This window comes from Panthera pardus, unplaced genomic scaffold, assembly GCF_024362965.1.
Source record: "Panthera pardus isolate Hobbes unplaced genomic scaffold, ASM2436296v1 HiC_scaffold_8, whole genome shotgun sequence".
In the NCBI taxonomy this organism is placed as follows: Eukaryota; Metazoa; Chordata; class Mammalia; order Carnivora; family Felidae; genus Panthera; species Panthera pardus.
Genome location: NW_026527013.1, coordinates 152,898,725 through 152,912,296, shown reverse-complemented (window position 1 = coordinate 152,912,296; position 13,572 = coordinate 152,898,725). Strand labels below are relative to the sequence as shown.

General features: G+C 45.3%; 1 protein-coding gene across 4 annotated transcripts in view; it reads left to right on the top strand.

The window, feature by feature from the left end:
- ATP6V0A4 (ATPase H+ transporting V0 subunit a4) overlaps positions 1 to 13,572 on the top strand; it is a 95,420-nt gene that overhangs the window by 40,209 nt on the left and 41,639 nt on the right. For all 4 annotated transcript variants that reach the window (XM_019452891.2, XM_019452892.2, XM_019452893.2 and 1 more), the window contains 6 exons: positions 1,675 to 1,757; positions 2,897 to 2,990; positions 5,540 to 5,752; positions 9,471 to 9,621; positions 10,468 to 10,607; positions 12,225 to 12,382. In XM_019452891.2, the coding sequence (XP_019308436.1) occupies positions 1,675 to 1,757; positions 2,897 to 2,990; positions 5,540 to 5,752; positions 9,471 to 9,621; positions 10,468 to 10,607; positions 12,225 to 12,382 (839 nt within the window). The remainder of the gene's footprint in view (positions 1 to 1,674; positions 1,758 to 2,896; positions 2,991 to 5,539; positions 5,753 to 9,470; positions 9,622 to 10,467; positions 10,608 to 12,224; positions 12,383 to 13,572) is intronic.

The window sequence follows — 13,572 nt, the reverse complement described above, 5'->3', positions numbered from 1 at the left end:
CTCTTGTTCATAAGCCATAGGCAGGTCGTAGTAATAAACATGGAATCATTTTTTTGGCTTTCTCTTGATCTGAGCTAATACAAAATTCCTCTATATCACTATGTGTCCCTTATAGATATTATTTCAAAAATTGACTTTAAATCATCACTTTGACCACCATGTTTTGGCATGTAATAGTCATGGTGGTAGAGACAGTATTTATAAAGTCAGCATCTGGAAAAGGATGACCTTAGCCTGTTAACATTGAAGGTCACTGAGCAGATCAGATGAGATCAGAGCAGATTCCTGGTTCTGGTGGATTAAGGGACAAGTGGAATTGAAGGGTTCAGAAAAGGACCAGTGTTTCTTGGACAAAGGAAACTTTGGAAATAACGTAAATCAAGTAGCTCCCCAAATCTTAAATACCCCTCACCTGCTGCCAAAGAGACGATTCAATTTATCTTCTTTTTAATTGATGCCTAGGTTTTCCAGTGAGTTGATGTGACATTAACTATCTATTTATGGACTTTATTTCCTGTGTTTCTCCAGAATATAGACACTATGATGAACATCTTCGTGCATGTGGATTATTTTCTTTTGAATTATTTCCATGATATAAATTCAAGGAAATAGGGTTGCTGGTTTAAAGGGTATGGGCATTTTCATGACACTTGATGGGTCCTGACAAATGAGTTTTCAGTGGGGCCATACCTGATTCCAGTGCCCTGAATGGTGTGTGGTTATAACTTTTCCAACAATGGATTTCATAATTTTACCTTTACCCCCATCCACCCCGAACTAAATAAGAGCAAAATAGCTCATTTCTTTGCTTGAACATTTTCATATATATTTGTGAAATATATATTTTCTCTTTCTTGTGAACTGTCAAACTTGAACTTTCGATTTGCATTTTAATCAGTGTTCTTATGGTCATACAGTGAGTCAAAAATTAGACATGGCTTTATCTTTGTTAAACATCGAACACCCACTCACCCCTGAAATATAGAAGTTGTGTTTGAGTTGGGGCACCTAGGTGGCTCAGTTGGTTAATCATTCGACTTTGGCCTAGGTCATGATCTCGCCGTTCCCGAGTTTGAGCCCCGTGTTGGGTTCTGTGCTGACAGCTTGGAGCCTGGAGCCTGTTTCAGATTCTGCGTCTCCCTTCCCCCACTCATGCTCTGTCTCTGTCTCTCTCTCAAAAATAAATAAACATTAAAAGTTGTGTGTGAGTTAACTTTAGCGAGCTAGGTCAGCTGTTTTCATTTTAAGCTGTATAATACCCTGGTTCCTGTCTTCTGCATGGTTTCTTGTTTATCAACCTGTCTCTTAAGTGTAGGGTTAGAGCTGAAAACAGGCCCAGCTGTAGTCCAGCTAGTGTAGCCAGTTGTTGGTTGTTATTTTAAGGCTGTCTTGACCTGTTTCAGGGGCCTTGCCTTCAACCATAAGGAATAACGAATTAGATTAACTGGGAGAGGGTGAAGTTTTCTTCTTTCTTTTTTTCTTTCTTTCTTTCTTTCTTTCTTTCTTTCTTTCTTTCTTTCTTTCATTTGGATGCTTAGCCGACTGAACCACCCAGGTGCCCCAAATTTATAATTTTTTTAAATATGAAAACAAGATTTTACATTTCTGTTACATTATAACCACAAAGAAAACATTATATATATATAAATATAATTCTGATTTTTGATTTTCCAGAAAGAAGAAATTAAAAAGAATATTTTCATCATATTTTATCAAGGAGAGCAACTCAGGCAGAAAATCAAGAAGATCTGTGACGGGTAAGAGACTGTTCATGGCTCTTTCATCAGGGATTGGGTCATGATTAGGTGAAGAGGGATGGGAGACAGAGTACTCTTGACTGGGCCTTCTTTGAGATCCCTTAGGATTTTAGAACAACTTTCTGACATTTGACCAGATAATGTTAAACATGAGACTGATTTTTATGGGGCACCTGGGTAGCTCAGTCAGTTAAGCATCTGACTTCGGCTCAGGTCATGATCTTGTGGTGAGTTCGAGCCCTGCGTTGGTCTCTGTGCTGACAGCTCAGAGCCTGAAGCCTGCTTTGGATTCTGGTCTCCCTTTCTATCTGTCCCTCCTCCACTCGCATTCTCTCTCTCTCTCTCTCTCTCTCTCAAAAAAAAAACCAACATTAAACAAATTAAAAACAATTTTTTTTAATGTTTATTTATTTTTGAGACAGAGACAGAGCATGAAGGGGGAGGGTCAGAGAGACAGGGAGACACAGAATCTGAAGCAGGCTCCAGGCTGAGCTGTCGGCACAGAGCCCGACAGGGGGCTCGATCTCACAGACTGTGAGAGCATGACCTGAGCTGGAAGTCGGAAGCTCAACTGACTGAGCCACCCGGGCGCCCCTAAATTTTTTAAAATGCAAATAATTTTTAAGAGCTGTGGGACTAGGAGCAGAGAGGACTTGAATCAGCAAAACTCAAGGTAACTAAAAGTAGACATTGTAATCAAGTAAGTGTATTCCCTCTCGCACCCCTTTATCAGCCACTAATGAGTAGGCAAACTGCATGCTGAATTGTTTCTGATTTTACAGAATCGTTTTATTCCAGCAGAAATTATTCAGTAGGGAAGGACGTTATTGCATTAATATATTCTGGGGAGAAGAAGAGACAAGTCACGCTGTAGTCTTATTTACATAACAGCCCACAGTTTCTTTGGTTTAAACGAAACTCATTCATATAATAGAACCATAGCTTTAATTCAAATAGTGCGAGCGATGCGTTGGGAACCCTTAGAACTGGGATTCGCTTTCCGAGTGCCAAAGAGACAGTTATTCTAGAAAAGGATGGTCATCCAACCGAAGCCAGTGATGGCTAGCAGAAGAGGACATGCGGAATGTTTTTCCGCAGTAACCCCCTGCCTTGTGACCTTTGGAATGTATGAAACACAGGTTTCGAGCCATCATATATCCCTGCCCGGAGCCTGCAGCAGAGCGCAGAGAGATGCTGGCCGGCATCAATGTGAAGCTGGAAGATTTAATCACCGTGAGTGAGGCGTTGAGGCGCGTGACCTACCTCCCCCACTTCCAGAGAAGTCCTGTGTCCCAGGGCCCTCGCTTCCAGCCTGGCTGGAATGGTAGCTGTGCTCTCCCAGCTACCACTGCAGGAGATTTCGTAATCAGAAAGCAGTGTTCACGGGGGTGCAGGGGGTGATTGGGGATGTCAGTACTGCTCTTCCTGGGCTGAGAACTGACCGCAGCCCCAGTCGGCTTTTGGGTGGCCAGCCCAGTCTGATATTATCGCCGAGGCCACATCTATGGTATAGCTAAGTAGCCAATTCAGTTGACCAACCAGTCCGACTGATTCTTTTTCCATGGACTCACACACTTCTTTGAGCTGACCAATTACTTCTGTAAAAACAGTGAGTGAGTCCTGTTTCACCGAGGGCACACACCTCAAATTCAGATCCTTTTGTAAAGTTAGTCGTCCCCCAGGGTGACACTCAGCACTTCTGTGATTAGAACACTTGCTTCAGTAAACTTTCAAAGTAGTCTCTGAATGCTGCTGGGCCTACGTCAGGTTGTTTATTGTAGATGAGTGCGTTCCACCGGAACTTTCTGTGGACATGTCGTCTGACTTGCATTGCCTTGGCCATGAGCTCCACGTAACCACGGAGCACTTGACACGTGGCTAGGGCAGCTGAGGAACTGAATGTTTTTTTCACTTTTTTAAAATGTGTTTTTTAAATTTTTTAACATGTATTCATTTTTTTTCTTTTTTTTAAATTTTCTTTTTTCTTTTTTAAAATTTACATCCAAATTAGCTAGCATACAGTGCAACAATGATTTCAGGAGTAGATTCCTTAGTGCCCCTTCCCCATTTAGCCCATCCCCACTCCCCTCACCCCTCCAGCAACCCTCAGTTTGTTCTCCATATTCATGAGTCTCTTCTGTTTTGTCTCCCTCCCTGTTTTTATATTATTTTTGTTTCCCTTCCCTTATGTTCATCTCTTTTGTCTCTTAAAGTCCTCATGTGAGTGAAGGCATAGGATTTTTGTCTTTCTCTGACTGACCAGGAACTGAATTTTTATTTTCAATTCATTTTAATTAAGTTTAAAATTTTAATGGCCGCATGTGTCTGCCGTGTTGGTTGTTAGCACAGTTCTGGGTCCTCCGTGAGTATCTTCAGGAATTAGGTGTGCGAGTGTGTGTGTGTTTCAGAACTCTTAGGGTAACAAACGTCTTTGCCTTCCCAGAAAAATCTTTGCTTAATTTCTTTAATCCCTTCTCCTCCTTCTTTCTCACTTGTCAAAGAGACTGTGCTTCCCTAAAGCAATTACCCTTGAACTCCTTTCCCCGAACGCTCCCTACTAGATTTTAGGAAAACCTCATGGGGAAAAGAAGTTATGCCAAACTTACGCTCCTGGGGAGCCACCTGAGAACGTTGCTGAGAGGGGTACTCTCTTGTAGCCCTGAACAAAAATGAATCCCATTAAATAAATAAACTCTGTGGGCAAAATTGTCCATTCCCTCCTTCATTAATTCACTTGTCGTTTATTGAAGACATTAGGTACGAAAAGCATTTTGATAGATGTATTAATTTCCTCGGGCTGCTATAACAAATTACCACAAACTGGGTGGCTTAAAACAACAGAAATTTATTCTCTCATGGTTCTGGAGGCTGTAAATCTGAGATCTAGGTGTCAGCAGGGCCGTGCTTCCTCTGAAGGCTCTAGGAAGGGGTCCTTTTCTGTGTTGTCCCCACCTCCAAACTCCTGGGTTGAAAACCTAATGCCCAAGGCGACGGTATTAGGAGGTGGGGCTTTTGGGAAGTGATTGGGTCATGAGGAGGGGGCCCCCGTGAATGGGATTAGTGCCCTTATGAAGGAGGCCCCGGAGAGCTCGCTTGCCCCTCCTACCATGTGAGGATAGCCCAGAAGAGGATCCTCACCTGACCGTGATGGTGAGTGCGTTGATCTCAGACCGCCAGCTTCCAGGACTGCAAACGATAAGTTTTTGTTGTTTGTAAGCCACCCTCTATGGTATTGTATTATAGCAGCCTGAAGAGACATAGACATCTCCCTAGCCCCTGGTCGTTGTCTGCAATCTTTGGTGTTCCTTGGTTTGTAGATGCCTCACTCCAGTCTCTGCCTGAATCGCACAGGGCATTCTTCCCTGTGTGCCTAGATGTCCAAATCCCTTATAAGGACACCAGTCATATTAGTTAGGGCCCACCCCACTCCAGTATGACCTTAACTTAATTCCATTTGCAAAGACCTTGTTTCCAAATAAGGTCACATTCATAGGTACGAGCGGTTAGGACTCAACCTATCTTTTTTGGAGACACAATTCAACGTATGACAATAGTACTGTAAGGAATTTAGAAGAAAAGGAAGATACAATCTTTGCCCAAGGGTTTTAACCTCTACAAGGGAAGATACTCTGCTCATGAGGGTTGAGGGCAGGGAAGGGCCACAGGCGGGAGGAGGGAGCCCAGAGCGGAAGAAGCCTTTATGACTGACGAGCTTCCATTTTGCCTCATTGCGGGGCTCCCTGTGAGTGTTCCTTGTTTCTCTGTGTGTCTGTCTCGCCCAGGTCATCACACAAACAGAGTCTCACCGTCAGCGCCTCCTCCAAGAAGCAGCTGCCAACTGGCACTCCTGGGTCATTAAAGTGCAGAAGATGAAAGCTATTTACCACATCCTGAACATGTGCAACATTGACGTCACCCAGCAGTGCGTCATTGCTGAAATCTGGTTCCCGGTGGCAGACACCGGGCGCATCAAGAGGGCATTAGAGCAAGGCATGGTGAGTGGCAGATGGAGCAGGGGAGGGGGAGGAGGAGTCGCGTCCAGCCTCCGCAGCCCCTCTGTCAGGCGCTAAGGTTGTCATCCTCCTAAGTCACACGAACTTCATAAGTGACTTGCTGGTGACAAGTGGCAAGTCTCCTTCATCTTTGTGTCTTCAGTTCTTTTTCTTTTCTTTAATTTTTAATGTTTATGTATTTCTGAGAGAGAGAGAGAGCGAGCACGTGCACACAGGTGGGGGAGGGGCAGACAGAGAGAGAGAGAGGGAGGGGGCCGAGGATCTGAAGCAGGCTCTGTGCTGTCCGCAGAGAGCCCGATGCGGAGCTCGAACTCACGAACTGCGAGATCACGACCTGAGCCGAAGTTGGACGCGTAACTGACTGAGCCACCCAGGCGCCCCCGTATCTTCAGTTCTTTTTAAAAATTTTTTTTTTCAACGTTTTTTATTTATTTTTGGGACAGAGAGAGACAGAGCATGAACGGGGGAGGGGCAGAGAGAGAGGGAGACACAGAATCGGAAACAGGCTCCAGGCTCTGAGCCATCAGCCCAGAGCCTGACGCAGGGCTCGAACTCACAGACCGCGAGATCGTGACCTGGCTGAAGTCAGACGCTTAACCGACTGCGCCACCCAGGCGCCCCTTCAGTTCTTAATCTAGTGCTGGGCATGTATCAGAAAATTCCTTTTCTTCTCGATGTTTGACAGATATTCACCATCTCTCTGATTTACTGCAAGCGCATGTTGAGCACTGATGTGCTAGTCACTCTGCTAGATGAGACTGTAGGTCCCGCATGCGGTGTGACCGTAGGTATGTCCGTTCCCTCATGAAGGTCACCGTCTGGCCGGAAAGACAAACAGCCAGACCCCTGTGCTCACTCTGTGCCCACAGCTATGCTCCGCACTCTGTACCTTGGTTAATCTTACAGCCTTCGTCGTTCACCTCTCCAGATGGTCACTGTGCACCAGGAACAGATCCAGGGCTATGCAGGCAGAACGAAGCCCTGGTCTGACAGACTTTCTAGAAAGGAAGACAGATAGTAGGCATGTCCATAACTAATGTGATTTCAGGTGGTGATGGTGGTGAGCAGGAGGGCGGCAGATGGTGGATGGGGTGGGGAGAGACAGACTTTGTTCTGATCACCTGTTCACCCCGTTGGTGAAGAAAGGAAACTCTGCCCTAAATGGTACATGATGGCCAAACACACAACACTGGCCATCGGACACATGAAGCTGGCAGCGGTTGATTAGTCACATACTCTTATAGCCCAGGGCAGGAGGACACCACTCCCCACACAGGGCCGCATGGAGGTTGTACTTGGGGCTTGCACTTGGGGGCACAATGAGCCAGCCGGGCTATGGGAGGCAGCCTCCCACAAGAGGAGGGGGTCTGGTTTCCATGGGAGGATGTGAGTAGCTTGTTAGAATACCTTTCTGGGGTGGCAGGGGGGTGAAGCCCATTGGGTCGAAGACTAGGCAGTGTGCAAATGGTCTGGCCTATGGGAGAGCTAGCTGGGTGGGGAGCCCTTCCCCCTCCATGGGAGGCAAATCTGATGAAAACAGAGGAACTCGTGGCTTGGACTTTGGGGCCCTGTGAGACTCAAAGACATCAAGGTGACACCTGGAATTTTAGGTCTTACAATACTGTGATAGGGCTGTTGCCCTCAGAAGGCCCCTCTGAGCGGGTGGCTTGGAGCAGGAGCAGGTGACAGGATAGGAAGGAGAACTTTCAAGCTGAAGGATCTGGAAGTAAAGGCCTTGACATGGAATTGGCCTAAGAGGCAGGAGCTATCTTTATCCCCTTTGTACATATGAGGAAACTGAGTCACACAAAGTACAAGTAACCTGACTGTGGTCCTGAAGCCAGAAGGCTGGATTTAAATGTCCCCATATGGTAGTCCAACAACTGCTCAAATGGGGCACCTAAAAAGAGCATTTCACCCAGCTTGGGAAGGGCAGGGGTGCTCCCTGGAGGAAGTGATGCCTGAGCTGAACCATGGAAGGGTCATCAGTGAGCAGGTGGATGGAGGTGGGGAGGAGCGTGGAGTGCAGGCCCACCTGGCTGGAGTGAAGGTGTGGCAAGTTTCAAGAATGGGAAGAAGGTCAGGGAGAGGCTGCAGGGCAGGTCCTGAAGGACTTAACAGTGGTATAAGGGATCTGATTTTATGCCCATGCTAGAGCGGCACAATCCAGGTTGCATTTTAGAAACATTTCCGTGCGATATGGACAAGACAGCAGGGCCACCGGGGAGGTGTCCTGATGCACGTATGTGAACTAGACAGGGTCATCCTGTAATCACAGAGGGGCCAAACTTCTACAAGTCTGCTTCGGACTGTTTCTTCAGTGTCTTCAGCCCTCTGAAATAACAAGTCTTTCCCAGATAGGAGTAGAAAGCTCTACGTGGGTAGGAGGTGAGGAGAGAAGTGTAATAGGCTAACTTTTGTTGTCAGCATCACAAACAAGCAAAATATACTTACTCTATGCCACTTGTTATGTCAGCTGCTGGGGCACATGTTAAGAAAAATGAAGCACCATAATTCTTGCCCTTAGGGAGATCATAATCTCACACATGAAAAGATATATCACAAGAGAGTAAAGAACTCCACCGCTTGCGGTGGGACCTAGGGGAAGTTACTTAACCTCTCTGGACATTTGTTCCCTCATCTGTCAAGTGGGGCTGGATAGGAAGGTGATACGGACCTCATGGCATTTTAGGAGGATTGATGGGCAGTCATTTAGCCAGTGCTAAGTCCCACTGAGTATGCAGACTTTGGACTGACCGAAAGGTTCCTGGGGAGTGAGCCTGGGGAACGGTTCATACCTGGGTAAGTGAAGAAGAGAGATGGCTGGTGTAAAGTCACCTGGTTTCTGTGCAGAAGTAGTGGGGGTGAAGGTGTGAAGGGAGTAATAGTCAATATTGGAAGGAAGTCTTGATGACCAAATGGAAGAATTTTGATTCCATTCTTGAGGTAATAGGAAGCCTTTGAAGATTTTTGAGTAGGGGAGTAACATGACGGAAGCAGTATTTGTTTGTTTTATTTTATGAAAGAAGGATTGCACCATCTGGAGCATAGGCTAAATGGGGAGGCTCAGGGCTAGGCTAGTAGGTTATGGGAGTGAGAAAGAGAAGGACTTTAAAGGGACAATCAGCAGGATTTGGTGATCGATTGATTGAACCAGGAGAAGAGACACGTCTGATGATTCCCAAGGTTCAGGGATCTGGAGAACGGAGTCTGCTGAAGGAGCAGGGAGGCCAAGAGAGAACCTGGCTTTGGGGCAAGTTGATGAGTTTGATCTTAGGCTCCTGGATATTGTGGGGTTGCTGAGACATGAGAGTTTGAAAGCCCAGACAGGAAATTAAAACAGAATCGAAACTGGGGAGGGAGTAGGACAATTTGGAAGAAAAGGGCAGAATCAAGAAAGTGGGTTAACTCTTGAGGGTGTGAGTAGAGAGAAAGGAAGAGGAGAGGACCCAGAACTGGGCATAACAAGTGAATTGGCAGGAGCAGGAGAATGGAAATGGCCAGAACTCCACTCTCTTGATGACTCTCCTGTAAGATAAATTAGATATTAGGAAGGTATTTTACAGAGTGGTCATGGGTGTCAGAGAGGTCAAGAAATTGTCCCAAGTTCACCTATAAGGGATGGCAGGAATTGGACATCCATGTGCTGACATTCTTCCTTACGTTTTTGTCAAATTTTTTTTTTGTTGTTTTTTTGTAGGAACTAAGTGGCTCCTCCATGGTCCCCATCCTGACTGCAGTGCAGTCTAAAACATCTCCTCCCACATTTAACAGGACCAATAAATTCACAGCTGGCTTCCAGAATATTGTAGATGCATATGGTGTGGGCAGTTACCGGGAAATAAACCCAGGTAAAGTGTCTGATGCATTGTATAATGGGGCAACTTGAAACTGAAAACTGGTTAAGATTTACCCCTTGGGTGGCCTGGGAGGTGAATTGCTTAAAACTGGATCATTCCTAAAATTTTGTTTGGCTTCCTAATGCCCTGCATTGGTTGCCTAAATGGTGATTAGTGAAATATTTGTTCTTTGTCAAGATTTCACCTGTTCTCCCTTGAACCATCGCCTTATTAGGCAGTCAAATTCAGTTCTTGTTTCCTTAACGATTCAGTGGGGTCATCTCTCAACATTTTCACAGAGCTGTAGCTGTTTTGTGGGTGAGATGGGAACACACAGCTGACTTCCAGGACTTGGAGTCAGAAGACTGGATTCTAAGTGACATAAGCTGTGTGATATTGGTAGTCTGGTTTGTGAAATAAAAAGGGTAGACCAGGTGCCCTTCAGCCACGTTGTCTATAGTGCTCTTTTTCTCTAAGCAGAGTCCTAATCTTGTGACCTGTAATGCAGCGACCCCATAGGCTGGGTATCCTGTGAGTAGAGGTGTGTGATACATGTGGAGTATACGAAACACTCAGAGATGGGAAACTGGTTTTAAGACCCGATACATTTTGTGATCTTGGGCAAGTCACCAAACTGCTTCAAAACTCAGGTCATCTGTAAACAGGGACTTATAATGCTTACTTATTGATAAGCTGATGTGTGTGCGAGCTCAGCAAATGTTGGGGATGGGGAGGGAAGACAGAATCAGAAAGATACGAGGGAACCAGCTTGTGGGTCACGGATCATGTTAGACAGATCTTTGATGGAGCCACTGGCTGTCGGAAGGACTCAGGCTGTTGTGGGTCTCCCCTCTATAGCTCCCTATACCATCATCACATTCCCCTTCCTCTTCGCTGTGATGTTTGGAGACTGTGGTCATGGGATTATCATGCTCCTGGCAGCCCTTTGGATGGTCCTTAATGAGAGACGCTTGCTCTCCCAGAAGACCAACAACGAGGTGGGTGTCCGTCGAATACCTTGCCTCAGTTCTCCGAGGTTATAAGTAGAATCTGAAAAATGTGTATGTTGTTTTCACCAAAGAAACAAACCTATTTTATGAAAAGCAAAGGGTAGAAAGTAAAAAGGGGCCAAAATTCAGCCTAGAAATTCCTGTCCAAAGGTCAGTGCTTTGGATGGTGTGGTGCAATTTCTTTCAGCATTTTTGTTTTTTGTACATTGCTTGACAAGGCATTGATCTCTCTTTATTTATTTATTTATTTATTTTTTTATTATTATTATTTTTTTTTAAATTTTTTTTTCAACGTTTTTTATTTATTTTTGGGACAGAGAGAGACAGAGCATGAACGGGGGAGGGGCAGAGAGAGAGGGAGACACAGAATCTGAAACAGCCTCCAGGCTCCGAGCCATCAGCCCAGAGCCTGACGCGGGGCTCGAACTCACAGACCGCGAGATCGTGACCTGGCTGAAGTCGGACGCTTAACCGACTGCGCCACCCAGGCGCCCCTGTCTCTCTTTATTTTTAAGTTTTTTCCCTCCTAACATGATTTTTTTTCTTTGATTATAAAAAACAATATATGTTTATTTTTAAAATTGGGAAAATACAACAATTTAACTACGTAGAGAAAATCACAATTAATGTTTTTATCTTCCTGTATTTTTTCTGGGCTTATACACAAATTTTTCAACATTTTTAAAAATAGGGATCACATATTGCATATTAATTTGTGGCCTTTTTTTTCCACTTAAAATATCACAAATAGTTTTTCTCATGGCAGAGCCCTTCTCCCACAATCAGTCCATGATCAGTGTTCTTATGAGCTCTGTGTTCACTGGAATACATTTTGTAAGCTGGAAACATGCCTTTAGCTGTGTTCTGAATTTTAAGAATATCTGCAAACTTTTATTACAAGTTGTCTTAACTAGAGCTAGTTCAGTGATGTCACAGCAGCTTAATCATAAGTGAGGTTAGTGGGAGACTCCACCTCTGGCCAATATAGTTTTGTGTGACCAACACTGTAACAGCCGTAGCTTCCTAGAATAAAGAATTGAAATCTCAGAGCTACACTTTGGCAGGTCTGTGAATGATTGACACCCATCATCCAGTATTATATAAAGCACCTGACTCTTCTTAGTGGACGTGCTTAGACAAGACTTGATTTTATGACCGAATGAGTGGAGCTTTGACTTGCCATGAAATTTAGCTGCCATATGCATCCAGCTCGGAGCTTGTCTCCTAGAAGTACTTGAAAGAGTGACTGCACACTTTCATGGGCCTCCATAACGTGTGAGGCCTCAGCCTCCGCTTCAGTTATGTTTTCTAACCAGTGATGACTTAAAGATTATGAGGCTTATATGGTTTTTCTTCCACAGTAACAACCACCGGTCTAGGACTTTTCTGACTGATGTATGTAGGCTCGGGGAAATCACGGTGTGTGTGCTCTCTTTGGATCCACTTTGATGTTGCCCCGTGCTGTGGCCCCTCTGTGTGGGGCCTGTGTGCCTTGCCGTGGATGTTCCACTGGTGCTGGAGACATTCCATAACACATTCCCCCCCACCCTGGGGCTCTGGTGCCAAGCCCCCTGACGGCCATCTTCTCTGTCTCCCTGAGACCAGATCTGGAACACCTTCTTCCACGGACGCTATCTGATCCTCCTTATGGGCATCTTCTCCATCTACACGGGCTTGATTTACAATGACTGCTTCTCCAAGTCTTTCAACATCTTTGGCTCTTCTTGGAGTGTCCGACCGATGTTCAGAAATGGCACGTGGAAGTAAGTTTACAGACAGAGGTGGGTCACTTGCTTGGCTGCCCAGGTGGCTTCAGGGGCACTTTTCATGGTCAAGAAGTCTATGCCTGGCTCTGCTCAGAAGCGTGCCCACAAATTCAATGAATGATTCCATTTTATTTACCAAGTGAGCAACCTCCAACCAGTCCCTCCGTAACTGTGCTGGTCATTCTATTGTGTGGAGATAGTTTGTAACATTTCAATTAAGTATATATCATGGTGTCCATAGCATGTGCCAACACTACTGTGAAAACAAATAGTGAAGCAGGTACAAACTGGGCATCTTGGTGTCAGTCACAGAAGCTAAGTTCCCCGGAGGAGAAGGTTGCATTTGAAGCAGACCTAGTTCCAGCAGGGGACTGGACGCAGTGAGCACTTAGGGCAGAAGCCTGATGTGGTGTTGAATTATATAAATCACTGGTTTCCAGTGCTGGAGGCCCCAGACTCACCTGAAGGGCATTTTCTTTGATGGTTCAGAGTGACTCCATTCAATGTCAAAAGCAAAGGAGGGGGTGGCTAGTTTTCATAAGCAGCTCTCTGTGTTTGTCTTTTGGGTGATGGAGTGAGGAGGGCAGGTAGGATAGAGTAGCTGGCGAGGAGTGGCTGCGTGGGTGGCTGTGTCATGGGGGGGTCAATGCATCCCCCCTAGTTTCTTTGCTGGTCCAGCTTCCTTGCAGTAGAGGACAGGACTATTAAACAATAAGGAAGGGAAGGAAGGAAGGGAAGGGAAGGGAAGAAGGAAAGGAAGAAGGAACAGAAGAAGGAAGGAAAGAAATGAAGGATAGGACATTTTCCAGAATCCAGACGGCTATATTGACAAGTGCTTTTGTTTTTGTACTTGCTTTACAATTAAGTACCCTGAAGAGATGCCTAGGAGAACAATGCTTTCATAAATTTAAAGACAAATTACTTGGTTCTGCTCTTTAGATGTAAACTCGTAAGCATAGCGATAGACTTTGAAGCATGTTAAATCAGCAGAATTTCACCAAACTACCTACATGAAATCTCATTTACCCAGGAGCATGATTGGGAAAGGTCTGAGTCACTTAGCTTTTTGTCATTCTGCAAATGTGGGCTCAAGTACTCTTTCATGCACCTGTGAATGGAATGACCCCTGCCCCAATTCAAGGCTCTCGGAGGCCAAGCCCAGTCTGAGGGACACTCAGCCACATGCC